The 21,412-nt window shown below is 45.2% G+C and overlaps 1 protein-coding gene across 4 annotated transcripts in view; it reads right to left on the reverse strand.

Moving 5' to 3' along the window:
• Positions 1-3,653: 3,653 nt before the first annotated feature.
• Positions 3,654-21,412, reverse strand: part of MAMLD1 (mastermind like domain containing 1) — an 82,829-nt gene continuing 65,070 nt past the window's right edge. For all 4 annotated transcript variants that reach the window (XM_005512238.4, XM_065077849.1, XM_065077847.1 and 1 more), the window contains exons 3-5: positions 7,736-7,882; positions 6,164-6,245; positions 3,654-5,873 (exon numbers count right to left, since the gene is read on the reverse strand). In XM_005512238.4, coding sequence (XP_005512295.1) covers positions 4,855-5,873; positions 6,164-6,245; positions 7,736-7,882 — 1,248 coding nt within the window. In that variant the 3' untranslated portion in view covers positions 3,654-4,854. The remainder of the gene's footprint in view (positions 5,874-6,163; positions 6,246-7,735; positions 7,883-21,412) is intronic.

Raw genomic sequence — 21,412 nt, forward strand, 5'->3', positions numbered from 1 at the left:
AATGGCTGTGATTAACTACACCTCTACTGGTTTCAGCCTGGCTGCTTTAATAAGGTGCCTTTCCCCGGTTTTATGCAGGATTGTACACAGGAGGCCTCTTGACCAGCCAAAGTCTTAAGTTCTCAGTAACTCCTGCAGCTGCCAACAAGTACTTGTATTTTAGCTTGCCCAGGAGAGACCCTTATTGGTATTTAAAACACACCACTCTCCTGCAGACTGTTGGCAAAAAAAAAAAAAAAAAAACTATATATACAGCAGGAAATAGAAGGTGAAACAGGCAGTAATTTGGCATTATGCACCAAAACCTGAGCTCAGACTGAATAAATGGCTAGGCAGATGTGCCAGGGCTAACTGTGGCCCCAGGAGCACGTGCCACCTGCCCGTCACTGCAGACATGTGGCAGGAGAGGAGGCAGGGCTGGTGTGGCAGCCGGCCGCTCGCCCTTACACCTTCCCTCGCCCTTGCCTGCCCTGCAGGCAGGTGCCAGCGCGGAGCAGGTCCTCTCCTGGGACTAGCCGGCACATCTGTGGTACCTCTGCCGCAGCACGGGGCCATCAGGGCAGGACCAGGAGGCAAGTGCCAGCCTCCTGCCAGGTGCTCGCTCTGGCTCACTCTGACTGGTGTAAATCAGGGGTTACCATGCTGCAGGCAGCGGAATAGCTCCTGATTTACAACATCCTACACAAGAGGAGAACTTGACCTTACACTTCAACATCAGTGCAGCTTCCTTTGTTGAAAGCTTCTTAACCAAGACATGTAATCAATCCTGGAGAGCCACTGAGCAGCAGAGCTCAGGTTCTGCATAAGTCAGGGCTCAGCCTCCTGGGGAAATTGTCTGATCCAGGCTTCCATGACATCTATTCCTAGGCGCTGCCTGCGTGCTCTCTGATAGGAATGAGTGTGGTTTTCTGTGTTGCCTTTGTCAAAAATGTGTTGCTTTACTCCACAAGGAGAATTTTTCCGTAATAATTCTGACTTACCTATGCTACTAACCTTTCAAACAGACAGGCTTTTTGTGAGCTCAGGTCTTTCTTTGGAAATTCTGGCCTTTATAGACATTTGATGTTATTTTAGAATCTAAGAGGAAAAGCTTACTGCCTTACCTCTGTTTTCATGGCCGTAATTATGAGGGCAGTCTGGTGACGTAACTTGCTTGGGAAATAAATGATAGCTTTCAACAGAAAGTGCTGTCAGACACTTGGTTCCTTGTAACTATTTTAGAAATCCAAATTCATTTTGCACTCCACAGCACCAGATGCTGCTCTTACTTATGCTTGTGTAAGTCCCGTGCTACACTGCTGCCTTCAGACCTAACCCATGTTTACACTGCCTGTGAGGCAGCAGAATTTGGCTCATGGCGTAAGTCTATCTATACCTTGTGGTGTGATCTGCTAGTCCAGTAAATGCAATGGGAGAACTGTACAGATGTATTTAGTCTTACTCCCTCACCAGTTGTAACTATTCACCTTAGTGATACAGACTGTGAAAGCAAAGGTAGGATCAGACTTCAGGTATTTTCACACTTTAAACAGGTAGAAGAAAAGGGGAAGGCAAAGAACAGACAAAGGTTATTTTTTGCACAATAAAAGAGACAATTTCTTGTGATAGAGGCATTACCTGTTACAGCCTGACACCAACCAGAACCCGAGTGCTAGTGCTCCACTTGCTGAAATGTTACCCCACGGTCATCACACCTTCACCCTGCACATCCCTGTGCTTAGTGCTCCAGCACAAGCCACCTGCTGAGCTGCGGGAGAGGCAGCAGCTCCCGGGCTGCCACCCAAACAGAGCACCAGTCATAGCAGATATCTGCTAACCCCCCAAAATATATGTTTAAGAATTAGCAGTTACAAGCACAACCAGAGAGAACACGACAATATTTAGCCCTGTTCTTCTTCCAAGTGTGATAGAGTCCTGACTCTTGACAGCAGCTCTGTGGCAAGGAAGGATCATCGTTCCCTCTCGAGACATGAGGAACTGGGATACAGAGAGGTGAAAAGCTCTACCAGCTCAAAAAACAGACAAAAAAAAAAAAAAAAACCCAAAGTGAAAACAATTGGGTACATGATAAACCATTTACCATAAAATCTGTGGGAAACAGTCGGGTTTTGAAGATACCCCCCCGCAGTGTTTGTAACCCAAATTCTGCAGAACTGAAAAGCTGAGAGGTGCACTGACACAAAACAAAAAATGAAAAGAGGGCACCTTATGATGTTTCTTAATATCCTAAAGAAGAGCGTGTGGGCAGCAGCCTTGTCTGCCATGTGTGACTGCCATGCTGTAACCTGGCGAAGCTCCAGCGCTGCCGGCTCCCAGACCTGTGGTCAGACCCGCAGCTCCGTGAAGCAGCAAAGCCCCAGCCACAGCCAGCACTGCTCCCTGCCAGAACACTGCTCACGACAGAAAAGCTGCTGAAATGGTGCCAGTTTTCATGGCCAAACAAACTCACCTTTGTCCTCGCCACAGATGCACTCAGAGGTATTTCTCCCCCTCTCTGCTGTCCGGAGGTGAGTCGGTGTTTCTGTCTCATTCAGACACTTATTGAGTTTTACAGCCCGATTTGGGCAATTGTTTGGTGGGGCTGATTTCCTTTGCTGGAAAAACTGGCTCCTTTCCTCCTTGCCCTGGTTTCACCAAGTACGTGCCATTCTTAAGATCAAGCCGGTTGGGAGCCAGTTCTCTTGGAGTTTTTTGCATGGCAAGGACGTGCCTCTGCCATCATGAAGCCACAGGGATCTCTCACAAAGTCTGGGATGGTTGTACTTAGGAGGGGTCTCCTCCCTACCCAAGCACCAGCAGCAGAGCTTGTACTCAACTGCTCTAAACCCTGACTGTCCCGTCTCATTTTTGACTTTGAGAGCTGTTTTCTGCCATTCAGCTCCAGAGAAAAGGCTTCTTGAAGGATCCACTCGAGGGTGAGGACAACCTTGTCAATGCTTCTCTGCAGCATGGACCACTTTGAAGGAGTTCCCCCAGGAGATGTCCTCAGGCTTGCAATGCCCACAGTGTGGCCAGGACAAATAGCAGCGCCAACACGTCTTTTCCACCAGCCCTAGGAAGCTGGGGCAGTGTCTGGTGCTGTTTACACCAGGCAGTTCTAGCTACAGATTCTGTTTGTGCATTTATTTAAGATTGCCAAAATTTTCCTGTTTCCTCTTACCCCTCCTCCCTGCCTTGCCGCCCCCAGGGCAGGTACCAGCTCTCCTGCCAGATGATTTCTGTGTCAACGGAGTGACATGCAGTATCCGCCACTGCCCTGGCAGGCAGCGCTCAATGAGCAAGGTGGGACTGCACCTCAGCCCCCCAGCCCTCCTCACGGCTTTATGTTCTGATGGGACAACTGATACCAGCGTTTAGAAACAAGAACCGTAACCTAAATAAATGTGGTGCCATGTAAAATAAAACCCAACAGAGATTAATTTCACCTTCACTTATAATTAGACTGGAAAAGGAAAGTAAGCCTAAGAAATGCCATCTTAAAATAAAATTAAAGCCTGCTTCAATTCCTTGCCTAGCCCGTTTCTTCTACTAACAGCACACAAGCATTTGTACATGTTATTAAATTGACGTTGTAGCATCCTGGACAAATCAAATTAATTCAAATATCTGCAGGTATGAAACGCTGTAGCTGAGAAATGAGCACATGAAGTATATGCAATTTTCCCCTGGCAGTTTATTATGGTATGAAGAAAAAAACATTCTGTGCTTGAAGCTGACGTTATATTACAAATGTATTGCGAAGTATGACGTGACTATTAAAATATGATTACACAAAGTATGAACATTTTAAGAAGTTTACAGTACAGTGAATCTTTTATAAACAGACTCTTAAATATACATAGGACAACAGTAGCTGACAGAAAAACATCAAAAATTAACTATTAATGTTTATAGACTTTTCCCCTGAAAAAAAGTCTCACATGAAAACAGAAAATCTGAAAAGCCTTAAAACCAGGAACAAATCACCTGTACACTACAAATATACATGGCAGAGGTGTGCAAGCCAGAGCTGCCTTTTCACGGAAGGGCACGGTCGGCAGGGAGGTTTGGCAGGGGCTGCCCAGCGCCTCCGCCCCAGCATCACCCAGTTCGTACAGCACAGAGCTCGCCTGCCCGCGATGCCCAGACACGCGCCGGGCAGCAGCTGTAACATCACCAGCACACACTCGCTGCAGGACAATGGACGACACATTGTCAGTGTCAAATCGACCTACTGGAGTGTATCAAATTGAGAACTTGCCCAAGATATTGCAAATGGATCTCTGTGGGCAGATCTCTGAATGCACCAGGAGCCCAGATGGGACCTCCATACCAGAATCGGGCTGCAAGACTGAGCCACAAGGGAATCAGCAGCTCTTTTTATGGATTTTATTTTTTTTTTTTTATGCAACTTTTCCATCTTTTCTCTTCATATGGGAGAACAGATGCCATATCTGATTTCTGCTTAGTCTGGTTGCAATGACACCCCTAGTTCATGTGTTATGTCAAAAACATAAGTAGTTTATGCTGTAATACACAGTATTACTGAAACTAACAATATTATTTGCATATTTATAACAAGGTATAATGAAATCACTATAATAAAACCAAAAGTTATGCTATAGATTTATTTACAAACAGTCCAGCAAAGAAGTATAAATACTTCTACATTTAAGGTTTAGGAAAACATAATTTACAAAATATTCAAATATATACAGTCATCTGAAAAACTGCCAATATTAAACTTTGATGCAGGCAAAGAATTGGCTGAGTCTCTTCATTCTGTATTGAAAGAGGCAGCGGCTTTTGTGGGTTGTCTGCTGCTTTTTGAAAGTCACACGTATGTTTTTTACAATGAGACTGCTTCTCTCTGAGCTAAACATGCCCGGAGCTTTGAGCGTGCTGTCCCAAAATGTCATCTATCATTGTCAGATTGTTCAACCACTCCTCGTCGTTGCTGCTGCTGTTCTTCATGAGAGAGTCGAGGAAGTCGGTGTCGCTGCAGTTGGTGGGCATGACGGAGCCGCTGTGCTGGGACACAAAGTCATACTGCGGCAGCTCTGCCGCCGTGCTCATCCTGGGGAAGGCATCGGGCGGCTGGCCGGCGGCCGGGTAGCTGGGCGGGCCAAGGCCTGAGGCAGGATTGAGCTGGTTAAAACTGGACACTCCTTGTGGCATTGATTTCATAACATTCATAGCTGGCAACGGTCCTCTGGTTAAATTGTGTCTCAAGTTCTGATTACTCATTGAGCTCAAGCCCTGGCCAGACTGCCCCATGCTCAGTTTTTGCATCTGTCTGACCTGGACGCCGGGAGCGATCTGATTAGGCGGCACGACAGGCTGCTGGGAGAACTGCTGACCCGGTGCGCTTGGCCTCACGCTCTGCTTGGAGAAGAGAGCGTTACCGGAGAACTGCTGCATGCTGGCATCCATTTGGCTTTGATTTGGCATTCTTGGCACAGTGGTCGGCGTCCACATCTGGGCAGATGAGCTGGGGTAGACGTTGGGGATTCTTGGCATACTCGGCTGCCTGAAGTGCTGCTGAGTTGCAGAGTGATTTGCTAAGGAACCAGAACTGAAGCCTGCCATCGGCATCCCCGGCCGCACAGCAGAGTGGCTGTGTACTGTTTGGCACCCTGAGTTCATGCCCAGTGAGTTCTGGCTTGGCCGCAGTGGGATGTTAAAGTCAGAATTAGGTGGAAAAATCTCCTGCTGCTTGCCAGGGTTGTGTGGAATCATCACCACGGTCCCGCTGCTCTGGCTGGCGGTGGCCGGGGCCATGCCAGAGCCCAAGGAGCTCTGGAGCATGGCTGGGTTCGATGGCAGCATGCGGTGGTTGGGCGGAGGAGCCGGCATCACCTGGCTGCAGTCAGCGGCAAGGGGCTGCGGCACAGCTGCGTACAAAGAGACACGTTAACCCGTCAGCACACGTACAACCCTGGAAACACGGCAGAGCCTTAAAAGGCTGCTGCTCCATCTTCCTCTTTCATTACATGGGTCTATCCTCTGTGTTCTTTGCAATAGTTATTACTGGAGCGAAAAGGAAATGGGTGAATCTCATGATATATGAGAAAATGTTATATGCTTTTATTTCAGGGCAGAGAACCATTAAGCAGCCTCTTTTAATCAGAACCCAGGCCCTGGCTCCTCGAGGCTTTTCATAGCATGCCACTTCCCTCCTTACCTTGGAACTGATTTAATTGCTGAGCTGCAAATAAACTCCTCTGCTCAGATGTTACTCCCAGCATGTTTTGTTTCTGCTTTTCCTGGAAAACAAAAGGCATAACAGTCAAGCTGCAGTCTCTTGCAGACACTTGAAGTGTAGCCACTGTCATCATTAACAATTTCTCCTGTAACACACACCTCTGACAAGACTCAGCCCAGACAGTTCATTTCAGACCGGATCTTAATTGTTCCCATGCCCCTTCTTGCAGAGGTGTCCTGACAAGAGCCCAGCACAAGAAAGTGCAGCCTTCAGCAGATGCTGTGCAGGCAGCCTAAGGCCCAAGGGAGCTGGATGAACATGGAGACCCTTGTGTTCACCAGCTTACGAGTGAAGTGCAGCACAGCCAGAAGCTGCAGGAATCCTGATGTCTCCACAGTGCTTCTCGTGCTGACTACTTGGACGTGTTCTCTGAAGTACCAGATCCAGGGACAAAAGGTGCCCAAAAGTGTATTAGTGAACAGAATCTGCAGCAGCATTGCAGGGACACATTGCCAAACAGGAGACTGCTGGTGACCATTACCCTGTCTGAAGGATGGCTCTGCTCATTTGTACCATCACCTTTTGTGCTGGTTGCCACTTCTAACCAGAAGAAAGCAGTGAGCCAGAGCGAGCCAGGGATCCTCAGCAGATGCTCCCTGAGCAAGGCATTGCTGGCTTTCTCCAAGTGACATGATTTGCATCTCCCACCATTTAACCCCAGAACTCGCCACCACACTCTCATCCTTGCTGTGGACAGCAGCTGTGATCTGGGGAACTCTCCACGGATGGTAGAAGCTGAGGCCTGGCTGAAGTCCTGCTGTATTAGAGCAGCACAGAGAAGCCTGAAGCCAATTTGTGACAAGGAGGCAGAGTTGATTTTGAAAGGGAATCTGACCAATGAGCAGGACAGTACTTGGTTGAAGGTTTTCCTGAGCTACTTCTCGTCTCATTTCCCATCCAAAGAAATGAGTCCCCTTGACCTGAATCCAGCAGCACACTCAGAAAGTCAGGGGCACATATTCAATGCTGCGTCACCCAACTCATCTGTGGGATTCCTCCACCCCTGCTCCTTTGTACAGCATGTTACAAACCTCATACATGGACTTCTGTTGTTAGAGAGACCAGCATATTCCAGGACAAACTGAAGTCTAACATGTGATCTGGTAAATCCCCAGGGAACCAGAGAGAAAGGCAAGCATGGAGAACATCTCTCCTAGAGCTGACTCAGTCTCCAAGCCTCCTTTCTCTGCATTTTCCCTCCCAACACTGTAGCTGACCAAGGATGACAGCAGTGATATGGAGGTGACTGAATCCTTCCCTTGCATACGAGTGGGCAGATCTGCACTTGGACATGCTGAGCAGCACTTGACCACAGCCTGCCTTGGGTATGACATCCTGGACTCACCACCTCAGCCCCAGTCTGACTCAACCCAGCAATTCCAGGGTGACTCCTTAGTGTTTGCTGACTGGTGATTTCGCCATTCCAGTTAGTCCTGTCCTTCCCAGTGAGGCGGACAGCACAGGAACCCACAGAGGCACTCGGCATCCTACCTGCATCAGCTGTCGTTTCATTATTTGCTGCTTCAGTAAATGGTTCCTCATCGTGTACCCATTCACCGTGGCTGGTGCCGTCACAGAGCCTCCGCTTGGGATGGAGCCCGGCTCCTGAAGTCTGGCAACCATTCCAGTGTTTTGATCCTGCCAAGAAAGATGAAAAAAGAAAATTAATCTCATCAGGGAGATAACAACACAAGCCCTTATCCTCTTGATGTCCTCTCTCCAGTCTTTGGCTGTCCCTAAGGCCAAAACACCTTCTGCATTCACATGGACCCACACATCACAGTGAGGACAGCGAGGGGCGGGGGACTGCTCTGATTTCTGAGGATCAGCACAAGAAGAAGTGAGAGAAGCAAAAGGTTAATTCAAAATTATTTGTGACTAGCCCAAGGCTACAGGACTGATTCACCACCATTACTGGAGTCACATGGCTGCCTGGGTGGCAGAAGGGATGTGAGTAAAGTGTCACATTTCCCACCAGTTCTCCAACTGCTACACTGAAAGACATAAGGAAAGAAAAGTTGCATCAGAGTAGGATTTGGCAATTTGATATAAAGGAGAAACTTACAGTAAAAGAAAGCAGCTATCTAAAGGCAGAAGAGGGGAAAAGGTGCCGTCAGACTAGGGACCTGGAAAGATGGGGAAGATGTGGGCCTGGGATTGAAGTGGCTCTTGTGGTTTCCATGATTGGACAAATGAGAAGAGCTAATTGTGAAAGGAGAGGAGAACATATAAAAATGCCGGTCAGGTGACGGCTGGGCACAAGTCAGCAATGCCGTGGGCCTGATTCCTGGCTGGTGCAAACTGGCCTTGCTGTAAGTCCTCAGTGCAAGATCTGAGTTGACTTTCAGCAGCTGAAGATTTGACTTCAAAAAAAGAGCATTGTGGGGAGAAGAGAAAAAAAAAATCACAAGAACATGATGAAGACACAACGCAAAAGGGAAAAAGAATTTAAAAAATACTGAAGGCTAAACATCTTAGAAGCTGGCAGGTAGTCAGGGAAATACAAGAGAAAAATGAAGTGGAAGTCAGGGCCTCACTGAGGACAAGTAAGTGCTGTACCCAGGACCAGCAGTACTAGTGTATTCCCCTTTCTCCATTTTCACATCCAGCTTCTACATTATTTATGATGCTTTGTTATTATTGGCAGGGAGAAGTATGTATATTATATCCAGCATCCTTAGCTGGGCCATGCTTCCTTTGTTTTCAGAATGGAAGCCCACATCCTTTGTTTGAGAATCAATGTTATCAGGAGATAAGCAAGAAGAAAATGGTTGTTGCCTTTTGACATCTGACAATTAGAAGCATGCTCAGAAGGAGAAAACAGGATACGAGCCATGTTTCAGAGTTGCCAGAAGAAAGCCTTGGAAGGCATTTGTCACCGGGCAAGCTTCTCGGGCCTGGGGCACCTTTCCACAACAGTTTCACCATGAGGAATCACCCAACTCCTTCCTAGATATTCTTTGTAAGAGCGATTACCAAGAAGGTCACTGAAATGACTAATTTTTATGGTGCCTCCTTTTGTTGTAGCACTTTGGTCTATTATGCAGAAGCACAATTGATGAAATGTAAATGCCTGCTAGATAATTTACTAAAAGACACAAACCTGCAGCTCATCACTGCTCTCATTATCATTCCTATTCATGGGCAGTCTCATATGACTAGACTTTATTACTGGTGCTTTGCTTACAATTCTGCTGGACATGTCTCCTCCTCCTTCCCTCCTACCCATTTTACTCCTTGTCTCCCACAGAAAAAGAGGGAGGGTAGGAAAAAAGTAAATATGATTTACTGCAGATGTAAATATGAAAGTTCATGTAAAGCTAGCACTCTGCTTTCATGTCAGACATGATTCTGCAGCTACAGTTAAGCTTTGAATAATGCAGATTGCCTCTAGGGGAATATTTGAAAGTGCAGAGATTCAGTTTGTGTACTCTGCACATGAAAGACACTGAAATGTTCATAACACCAAAATCCCTGCCATCTATCCAATTTCCTCCAAACTTGTCTTGTTGCGTGCAGAGGGTCTGTGCTTACTGAAGCAAATGAGTTTAGTGCAAGGACAATCATTCTGATGTCTTGCTCAGGGCTATTGCATTAACAAGTCATAATATTAAAGTCTCTTTTCTTAATCATGTCCACCTCATTCTAATTTCTCCTAAGCATCATCAAGAAGATAATGTTGATTTTTCCATATTATTAATGTTACAGAAGTGTAAATCACATTATTAATTGCAGTTCTTGTGCTGTGGCAGTACAACAGCTTAATTATATGGGACTTTCTGCAGGCACCCTATAGCAATAATGACAATCAGCGAAGTTCATTTGCAAATACACAGAATAGGTTGCTGAGTTTTTCAGAGCAAAGTTGTATAACACTTAATTAGCCAGTAAAGAAACAATCTACAGATATAAATTTTGCTTTTGGGGAAATTAGGACAAAATAGTGTAGATGGGAAGACAAGAAATGAATTAAAAATTTTGCGTTCTACAGTTCACATTTAGGTTAAGTGAAAAAAAAAGAAAGAAAAAAAAGAAAAGAAAAAGGAAAAAGTTCTCTCTTTTCACCACTAGTGGGAACTACTGTATTTCCTTACAATAAAAAATAACCACTTAAACGTCAGGACTAAGAATAGCTCTGGTGTAGTCTAAAGGACACTGCTATCTGTACCAAAGGTTAATGAACTTTAAACATTTTTCCTTTTCATCACTCCCCAAGAAAAATCACTTTCCTTCCCATAGTAAGGGCATGCCAAACAAGCCATAATCTTAACTTGTCTATAGTTCAGACTATTGCATTTTAAAATCCAGGAAGACAGCAAAGGGAGAAGGATTCTCGTCTCAAAGTCGGGAATGATGGAAGTGGATATTCACAGCCAAAGTGCCGTGCAGCTGAGCCAGCTGCCAGCTACGCTGGAGGATACAGATGGCTACAGGGGATTCTTATTCTGCATTTTTTTTAGGAGAAAAAAAGTGTACGTAGGTATGAGGGTTTTTTTGCCATTCCCCCCGCAAATTCATATTGCAGTATCAAATGGTCTGAATTTCTAGCCAAATGGCATGCTGTGCGGACCTAGAACTGGAGAGCATGTATTTCTGTTGCTAGGCAAACTGTGGCACAGCAGATCTGGAGCTCCTGCAGCTCTCCCTGGGCTTTCCAGTGTGGCAATTTCTGTTCAAAAGGCACTGGGGCAAGCTTCACTGCTCTGACTTGGAGAAAAGAATCAGGTTCCAGGTTTGCAGGAATGTATCCTGTTTGTGTCAGTATTCCACCACTGGCTGTAATTGTAAAAGCCACTGCACAGCCCAGTGAAATCAGTCCCTCCCAGCCACCCAGCCTGTGCAAAGGCTGCCCAGTGTGGGCAAATGCATCTGCAGATCCCTGCGTCCAGCTGCAGTGAGTCTGGGTCTGGGCCAACACAACATTAATGCAAAGAGTGTGAACAGTCCCATTGAGATCTACCACGTATATTTATGAATCTACATCCTTCTAAAAACCCGCTGATGAGCTCGACCTGTCCAGCTCCATCACTTGATTATGTACAAGATGGACAACGGCAGTAAATAAGCACAAAGATACATGGTTCTGTGTGAACGCGGTTGATAAACTCCAGTCCTCGGCACTTATTTATATATCCAGTAATCACTTTGTGGCTTCACTTAAGCGAGAATGAAGAAATTTATGGCCCCTAATTCCTCTGAATCCTCATTAACAAACAGTCCAAAAAGAATTTAAAAGCAAGACTTTCTAAGGATCTGAGTTAGAGCTTTAATCACTCTTTGGCAAATACGTTAAAATCCCGCTAATCTTTAATAAAGAGCATTCATTGTTTTTTCAGGACTATGTGAAAACACTAAACTCATTTATCATTATTAAACTTTCCCATCTGCTCTTACAGTGTAACTCCAAAGAATATAACAAAGAAATGTACATGTTAAATTGTATTGACTTAAGCCCAGAGCTATTGGAGATGTACAATTTATTTCAGTGAGGGCATGAAGGGGACTGCAGGCTGCTAGACAGAGTCATTTGTCCAATGCTGAAAAGACAGTTATCTGCACCAAAATGGCTCTTGGAAAAGCACATTTGCTTTACAAGAAATAAGCTGCCAGGTGAGACCATTCAGCATTATGTTACAGACCCAGACAATAAAACTAAGCCATGAATTTCAATAGTTAACAGATGGACTAATTAGAGACAGAATTCTTTGCGGTTCTAACAGATAACCAGGTCACAGCAAGGTTACTGAGAGAGAGACAGGCAGCTCTGCGAATTTCGGTAGATATTTGCAGAATCAGGGAAGAACTGCACTTCCTAACTGAAAGCATTAGCAGCTAGTGGAAGAATGGAAACACGCCTAATTAAAAATGCCTGTAGTACCTGCATTTTAAAAGTTTCTTCCATTTCAAAAGACATTGCTGATTTGAAAAATATTCCCTCTGCTTTCAATGGGGCATCCAGCTGAATCCAGTAATTATAGAGCTTAAAACCAAATAGTTGTTGACACGAGCCACAGCACCTCAGCGTAAAAGATCAAAGGAACTGGGTCGCTCAGGGTAGACTTAGCTGTAAATACAAGAAAGGGACAAACTGCCTTTTCCACCAGTTGTTTTTCTTTGTTTGTTTGTTTCACTTTTAACCAAAGATAACTCAGCTTGAAGTATTTACTGAGACATCACACAGAAAAAACCAGACCAAACAAACAAAAAAAAAGCCAAACAAACAAACAAAAACAGAAAGGAAAACCATGGCTACAGGACTTGACAGGAGCCTGTGCTGATCCGCTCCGAGGCCCCGGCTGCTTGGCCAGGGACTTCAGGTGGATCCGTATTCACGGCAGGGACAGCTGTTCTCGAGGGGTGGGGTGAAGCTTCATTAATCAAGTTTTGTTCTGTACTTTAAGAACATCTGTTATGTATGGGGAGTTCTGTCCTCAGCTGAGGAAATGCAAATACTAGTTTCAAACTAATGCCCCTGCGCTTCCCTGTCTCCCGCCTGCCCGCCAGCGCCTCGTCCCTGACTAGTAGGTGTGCTGCATCGCCATGGTGGGGCTTTCATGCCTGGGCAGCACTTCAATCTGACATCCAGGACTAAGACTTGTAGTCACAAACACTCTATACATCCTACAGACTAAGCAATTAAAACACTAATACTATTAAAGTTGGCTCAACCATAGAAATGCACGTAAAAACTTTTGTGTTTAGATCTACAGAAAAGCCACATGTAGATTCTTGGTGTGTAATAACCTCGTGCAACCCCATAGAAAATCTTGACGCCACCTTGACAAAGGAGGATCATTGCCTCCACAGCTGTTAATCCAAGTAGAGACTAAGATGGTCAACCTGCTTGGTCAATGCATACAAATGAAGCAAACAAAATCCAGGGTCATGGTTGGGCAGAATGATTGTGTCAGCCCACTAAAGAGTGCAGTGGCTGTGAGATGCCATCTTCATTTGCTTCATGCTGAAGTCGGGGGTTACATGTGCTACTTGCCTTTAACAAAACTCTCCATTTGCTCTTCGGAAGTTTTCTGTCTTTTTTCTGCTCACAATTCAGAGATGAATTCAGCCTTTCAGTTCAGAAATGCTCCAAAGCTTTTTGTTTGTTTGCTTGTTTGTTTTAACAGAATGTATGAACATTGATGAAACAAACTGGGCAGGTCAGTGGATCCTTTTTTACCCGTCTTTCACCCATTTACTTGATATACAAGCATATGAAATACTAACAGACTCAAGTTTCTAAGCTTATCTTGGTGGCTGTCAGTCAGGAAAAGGCTTTGTTTGAACACTGTAAGTGATCCACGAACACATGGCTTTGTTTTTAAAAACCACTCTCTTTCTTTTCCGACGGTACAAGCATGCACGGCTTCCTCCAAAGGTAGTCCCCCTTCTTTGCTAGGAGCAATGACAAGATCAGCACACCTGGCTAGCAATTTTATCAGGGTCTCCTCCCTTCAAGCAAACCAGATGAAACACTAATTTCCCTATAGCTGCTTTTATATTACCTGCCGTTCAAAACAAAATAAAATCCTATCAAAGTATCCAAAGTGCTTTTAAAAATCCACCCATGATTTTAATAAGATGGAAACTGAGTCTATTTCCGCTCTTAAAAAACATCATATTAGTTAAACCTTTTGTGCAAAAACACTATCAATATTTTCAGAGCTGGTTTCATCCATGAAAACATGCTGTTGAAGAGCAGGAATAATCAGAGAAACAGAAAGACAGAAAATCCAGAGTGAATTATTTCAACAGTGATTTTTTCTCTCTTAGATGAAAATGCATCCCTTAGCAGGCAAGTTGAAATCAAGCTGTGATGCTGTTACCGGCACCATGTTGTTAGAGCATGGAAAACTGCTGTGGGAGCAGCCAAGACCCCGAGGCAGAACACGGACAGGAGAGCTGGTGTATCACAGACACACACACCTGCCCAGGGACTGTGGTGCTTGTAAGGAGGCACGATCAAGACTCCAGCAACAGCAGTTCCCCTGCAAATAGATCCTTTGGCCCCGATGAACTGCCAGGCCATAGGTGCAGGCAGCCCGGACAACAGCTTTGCTCCACCATCCTGAGTGAAAGACAATCCTTTCAGCAGGACTGGAAACCCACAGAGGGTCTGCCACACCCTGAACGCAATGGGACCGTGGTACCCACAGCATTAATATACTTCTCTTCCACCTGAGAGCAATGCTATGGGGCTGGACTCATCCCCAGAAGTCTTTGTACCACTGCACTGCATAAACTGGGTCTGGTATTGTTTCTATGTGTATACACCCAAAGATACAGAGGTGGGTGTTTTGTACCTGTCTATATAACATATTGTCAAGACCCAAAATTGAATTCTCTGCAAAGAACAAAATATTTATATTTGGCTTGTACAGCTATCATGATTCTCCAACCCTTGACACCATGCTCTTGTTCCCATGGAGGGCAGCTTGCCTATAAATTCAATGAGATAATCTAAAACTGTATTTATCTCACCCAATTTTGGCCGGTAGTCCTTCTGCCCGTCTCTACAAGGTTGCGTTAGCTGTGATGACAAACTACAACATCTCATATCTATAAAGTGGTTTGACTCAAGTAATCCTTGTGTTATGTCAAGGCGTGCTCTCAGAGGTGTCAATGAGATTCAAAAGGAGCTGGGTTAGCTCAGCACACAGCAAAAGCTGCTACAGAGAAATGCAATAACTGCCTAGTGGATTTATGTATTAGGCAGAACAGAAAAGATCTGATCAAAAAAAGGTGAAGATTTCACTCTAACAAAGTGAAAGTCAGGAAAACTTGAGCCAATGGGAGAAATCAGTTCTCTACCTGCCCATTTCCAAAAAGCTCTGTGAACAGCAGTGAGGTGGTCTGGATCACAGAGGCTTGCGAATCCCTTGATTTCTCTAAGTTAATATTTCCATGAATTTCTCTTTCCTTTTCATGCAAAGGTTCAATCTGCAGAGGCAGATGCCCAAGTCTTGTTGACTTTCAATAGCAGTTGGCTGCTGAACTGCTTCTGAGAAGGCCTTTGCATGAAAACCTGCCCACATGCAAAACCCACCAGTATATACTCCTGATTTCTCATGTAAGTGCACAAACAAAGCGTGCTCTGGCACGAAGTATCACATCACTTTTTCAGTATTAAACCTCTCACAATCTTACTCTTTCCTAACAGATGAAACTATTCAAACACCTAAAATGGTTGTAGCAGGTCAACTACCCAGCTGCCAAAAATTACCACATGACATACAAAACAAAATGCAGTGATAAATAATATGCTAAAATAATGAATACAAAGTAGGCTGTGACTAGGTAGCCCTCATGATCAAATTTTTAAAACCAAGATATTGACATGTTAAAAAAGCAAAACGTATTAAGGTGACCTTGAGCATGTGGAACAAGGAGCGATTCCATTATTTTTTTAAATGGAAATTATTATTAAAACACCCGGAGCTGAACTGCTGTAACCAAGTCAACTCAATCTCCCCTTAAAAATTCCTTTTCTCCCCTTCCATTCAGATTGTATTTACAAACTGTAGATGTCTCATTTTTTTTCCTGTGTCATTTCATTATTACAGAGTTGAGATCACTAGCCATCTGCAGCTTCATTTCATCAAGCTCTGATTTGTCCTTGGAGCAAGGTCATCCGGGACAAGAACATAAAATGCTGCTTTCCTCAACTGACAGTTCTTTATGCCTTCCTGTAAATATTACCCACTAATTTTAAATAATTTAACCACTTCATACTCCCCCTCACACACACTGAAAAGGCTGATATATATGCATATTAATAAGGATCTTGTCATTTAACCACTACATGACATATTAGAAGCAATTAATGGTGTTTATTTGCTGATAACATAGGCATTTCGAACTCCAGCTCAAGAATCCTTGGTAGCTTCATGTGACTTGCAGGATATTAGCTATGGGTCAGAAGTTGGGACCCCCCCATTCAGCATTAGCATATGCTTGCAGCGACTCTGTCTTCCATCAAGCAGAAAAAAAAATTCAGTCAATGCACAAAAATTACCAGCTGCTACATACCCTATGGTGGGTGAGTGATAATAAAACATCACTAGGTATATGTGGGTTCATTCATTGAAATCAATAGACTGGCAAGGAAATATTTTCAGGCGCATCACACAACATTCCAAGCTAAAAACTAAGAAAATGGAACATGGAATTTCTACTCAGATCACATGTGACTTGCCATAAATTTCAGAGCATCTTCTCTGAAGCAGAGACTGCTGCTCTGGATTATGGCAAAGCCAAACTAACCAACCAACAACAACGGCAAAAAAAGCACAGGGTAAATGAATATGATAGTCTTCATTAGCACACCCATAAAGCAACAGGGAATAAATGAGTGATAAAGAATAATCAGCACTAGCTCTGGGAGTCACTTTTTCTCCCAGTATCTGGCTGCAGATGGTGGCAACAGCAGACCGAGGGTCCAAGCTCTCCTCTCCAGCTCAAGGTGTGTATCTTTTGGCACCTGGAAAACTCACTCCTGGGCTGATGTGGTGCATTCTGGGATATGCTCTGCTGTGCACAGACATCAGCCTCACAAATAATCACGTGAGAGTTCTTACCTGTGTGCCTTTAATAGGCCAAATAGTCCTAGACATGAAGATGGGCACATCATAGAGATGTGCTTGCAAGCACACCTGGATACACACCGTGCAGACTGGCACACGAGCCTATGACAAGTTTACTTGCACAAGCAAGTGTCCCGTTGCACACACAGTGGAGCATCAGCTCATAAGACTGTGAGCACACAATTTGTCAGAAGGAAATGTAGCAAATGGGATCATTAAAGGTGAACTCCCAAGCTACCTCTAAAGGAGACGATCCTGAATGTTGAGTTTGCTTCATGGCTGAGTCACAGGATAAAAGCTGGCCATATGGACTGGGGCTTGAATGACCAGGTTCAGTTTCCAGTTCCATCATACATAATTTCTTCAGGTGACTATGGACAGGTCGCTTCATTTCTCCCTCGTCTCAGTTTCACCGTAAAAGGAATTAAAGTTACTCCCTGAACAGGAGGCTGAGGTTCAGTTCCCAGGCAGCATGGGGTTATTTCTTCAGCCTCCTGAAATGGTGCCTCTCCCACGTCCTTGGGTGGTGACCCCACAGACCTGCAGCAGAACTGCGCTCCATGCTGCTCACCAGCGAGAGGTGGAAGGGCTTTTTCTGCTTCACTCCACATATGAGATTTTGTCGTGTCCTCTCTGCATCTCTCCTCTGGGTCCGGCCACAGCTGGTTGCATCTCAGAGGAGCACTAAACTACACCAAGTTGTAATGGTCCCCTGGGGCCTCTAACCTGGCTGCACGGACCAGCGGAGCGCAGCATGTCGCAGCCACACGCCCCGTGATCCCATGACTTGCCCCTTCTGTGCCAGTGAAAGAAGCTGCTGCAACAACTACGGACATCGCTGCAGCAGCGAAATCCCTCAGTGCCCAGCTGGGAGCTGTGTGAAGAGGGCTGTGTGCTGGTACAAAAAGAAGAGATTGTCTGAGGTATTTATGGGTGAGAATCCTACAATCTTCCTGCAAGTCCTGCTTCATATTTTATTGTGAGAGCTTTTACTGCAGTGAGAACAGCCCTGCTTCGGCTCAACAACTTTTCCCACATCCCTGGCTTCTGCCTCCGTCCATCCCCATTATATGTCCTTCTCTCTCATTGGCATGGCCAGAGATACTTTTCATTCAAAATTTATCCACGCTGAAAAAAACGCCCAAGTGCCTCCAGATACCATCTTCTCAAATCAGCCAACAATCCCATGAAGTTCTATGGGATTTTGGGACCTCTGCCACTTAAGATAATGGAAGTTGAAGAAACGTGTGCCTTTGAACATTTGTCCAGCCACACTTCTGCTGTAAGGAAAGAGAGAATCGTGTAAAAGAAGCGAGGAGGCTGGAGCTAGTCCATGTTCCCAGTGAGGCAGAGATGTTGCAGAGCACTTATAAGTGTTTCTTCTACAGAGACACTGCATGTCAACAGTTAACTTCCCTTTGTTCCCATCCAAATGATTAAGGTTAGAAGCCTGGCTGGTGACATCACCAGAGTTTAAACATGCTGGATACGGTCCAGGGAGCCAAAGTTATTGCTGACCCCATGGTTACTGATCCGCTCCGCAAGTAGCTGATGTCTGCTCTCACTTTATGAATTATTTAATGGGTTAAAGATTGGTCAGATCTTCTTTATGCAACATACAGCTATACAGTGGGCAGGAGGACATAAACATGCATTAACAAGGTTAAAGTCATATACTGTAACTACACTGTCTGTTTTCAGCTTGCAGCTTTATTGACTTAATCACGCCGGCACCGCAGCCAACAAATCATTAAATCCATTCCATTCTTTTGCTGGTTACCAACCACAAAAACAGAGGCAGGCAAACACGGAGCAAATCTCGGAGGGGGTGGGGAGCGGCGGCAGGGTGCGGAGCAGAGGGAGAACAGTGGGATCACTATGGAGCGCTGCACTGCCCTGTCACTGCCAGCACAAAGACGCCAAATCTGTCTTTACGGACTAAGTGGTTTCATGGTTTAAAGTGACACACTCATTTGTGCCTGTTTTGCAATAATTATACAAAAGAAGAAGAGGGGAGGGGGGAGTAAAAAGCAAACTGAGCTTCTTCATACCGTAAGTGTGTGTGTGTGTGTGTGTGTGTGCATCCTTCCAGCGCTGCAGATCTGTCTGCGAGCACAGCCCAGGGCCAGGGCAGAGATCTGGGCACTCGCTCTACCCCGGGGGTCTCAGGCTCTGCACTGCACTCCCTGCTAATCTGCAGTAAAATGCAGGCATAATTAAGAGTCCAGTGTAAAAGAAAAGGAGCACAAAAAAGACAAGGAGCATAAAAGAAAAAAGACAAGGCAGACCAGGAGTCCTCTGTTGCCCTTCAGGAGCAACTCTGACCATAGATGTCCCAATTTTCAGACTGAAGTGACAACTTCACTTTCAGAGGAAGGCTTTAATTTTTGAGCCGGCACTTTTTTGTAACTTTTCATATCCATGTCCAGACAACTTCCTAGAAGCGCCCTGATTGTCAGCAGTGCTGATAACACAAGTGCCCACCACAGTCAGCAGATTGGCCTAAGTACTGTTTCTAGGTGGTAAGTTCAAGACATCCAAGCTTGAAAAGAAAGCAGTCAGCTTATCGGTTTTGAACTCGTAAGATCTTTATTTGTCACTGCTGTCGTCCCCATTCATTTCTTGATGGAAATAATCTTCTCTATCACCATAAAATATAAGTGGCTTGTTCTGCGCTATGGGAGCACCACGTTGGGACACAGCTCCTCTGTGTTATGATCAGGCTACAGAGGAAGAATTCAGTATGAACTCTTGGAAACCTTCAGATACCAGGGTGTTTTGATTCTTTCAGAGATGCTAGACACAGCCTATTTGCAAGCTTTCCTCCGCTGAGAGAACACGAAATAAGCTCTGCCTTTCTGGGGAAGACTCAGCTACACCAAGAAAGCTTCTTGGCCCATTACTCTCTATTGTGAAAAGGAGGAGTGGCCAACAAGCTCCTTTTTCTTCACCTTCTGGGTACAGGCTGCTTATAGATCCCTTTAAGAACAACCCAGATTTTTGCATCCTACCCGTGTAGGGGCTTGGCAGAAACATTTGCACCTTGTCCTGAGATAGACTGCTGCAGACCTTTCTGAACACCATAATTATTTGGTTTTTATAGTTGTTTTCTTTAGACCCAAACAAGTGTTCTTAGTTGGAGTTCCAACATTGCCCTCTTTTGTTTACTAGTCTCCAGATCCCTATCACCCAAAGACATCTCCTGGCTCCATATAATGCAAATAAATGTATCATTACTTGGTGCAGGAGTCAGCCAGAATTCTTCTTGGAAACAGCCACCAGAGAACAGCTTGTCCCACAGCCCCTTGCCCATGGTAGTGAGGTGACAGAACACCAGCAAAGGTACTTCTTTCCAGCCATTGCACTGGAAAACCAGATAGAAACAAAAAATGCTTTCTGAGGCATATGTCAGCTATTTAAGGTACCTAAATGATTTTCAACATCACAGACTTTTGTATATCGGATCACCAGAGCTGCTGCTCCTTCTAAAGACGGAGAATAAAGGTACCCCCAGCAGACAAGTGTCAAGCCTAAGCATGTTGTCCAGGCTTCCCTCACTGCAGACCATCCATCACATCTCAGAGGTGCAATTTAGGGTGAGGTGAAATTATCCTCCAAAGACCTTTTATTCGTGGGCCACAGGAGAAGCCTAAAAGATGGGAGCAGGAGGATGAATCCCAAGTGGTTGCAGAGGAAGGCTGACAATGGAGAGCACTAAACCCACACCTCACAAGTTCCAAGCCAGTGCTTAACTAAGGAACTATTTTGCCTTTTGTCCAGGGTTCAGCAGCCCTGGCTCCACGGCTTGTGCTCAGCAGAGCAAGCTCCGTGTCACCCTGCTGACACTACTTCCCACCACCCAGCCCCAGCGTTCCCTGCCAGCGTGCACCCACCTTTCCATTCACGTGTGCTCACTGGCCCGAGTCGGCAAAGCAAGGGCTTGTGTGATGGCCACATCAGCCTGGAAAGCATCTTATCATTGACCTGTGCTTATCGAGAGAACGTGGAAATGCAGGGGAGGCTCCGCTGCCACGGTCATTAGCCAACAAACTGCTTCAAAGGGAAGTGACAGTTGTGGTGATGTTTTAGGACCGACACACCCAGCTAGGAGTAACACACCACTTGGGCTATTTATAATCACTGATTCTACAGTCTTAAAATAGCACGGCTTTTATTTTTACATTTTTAGGCATGCTTGTATATTTAAGCAACTCCATTAGCAGGCTCCGCATCAAACACGTCACAGCCAGTCTTGGAAATGAGAAGCTGCGCACTGTGCTTCCCAACTGAAAGCAGAGGTGAATTCCTCTCTCCCCACAGCCCCTGTCTCCTTGGACAGTGTGACTAGAGTCCCCAGGCCTGTTTCCACCTATTTTTACATACAGACTGGCTCTTCCAAATTCACAAAGCAAGGGACATGCAGCATCCGCCTGCAAACATCTGAATGCAGCAGAGCGCAGAAGTGTTTCACAGGCTGCGGTACATGGCCACACGTGTGCGGCTCTTATCAACAGAAACCACAAAGACCCTGAAGGAGTTAATGTATTCTACAATAAAGCAATTCTGATTGTTTGTGTTTTTCTTAAAA

This window comes from Columba livia, chromosome 12 (assembly GCF_036013475.1).
Source record: "Columba livia isolate bColLiv1 breed racing homer chromosome 12, bColLiv1.pat.W.v2, whole genome shotgun sequence".
NCBI lineage: Eukaryota > Metazoa > Chordata > Aves > Columbiformes > Columbidae > Columba > Columba livia.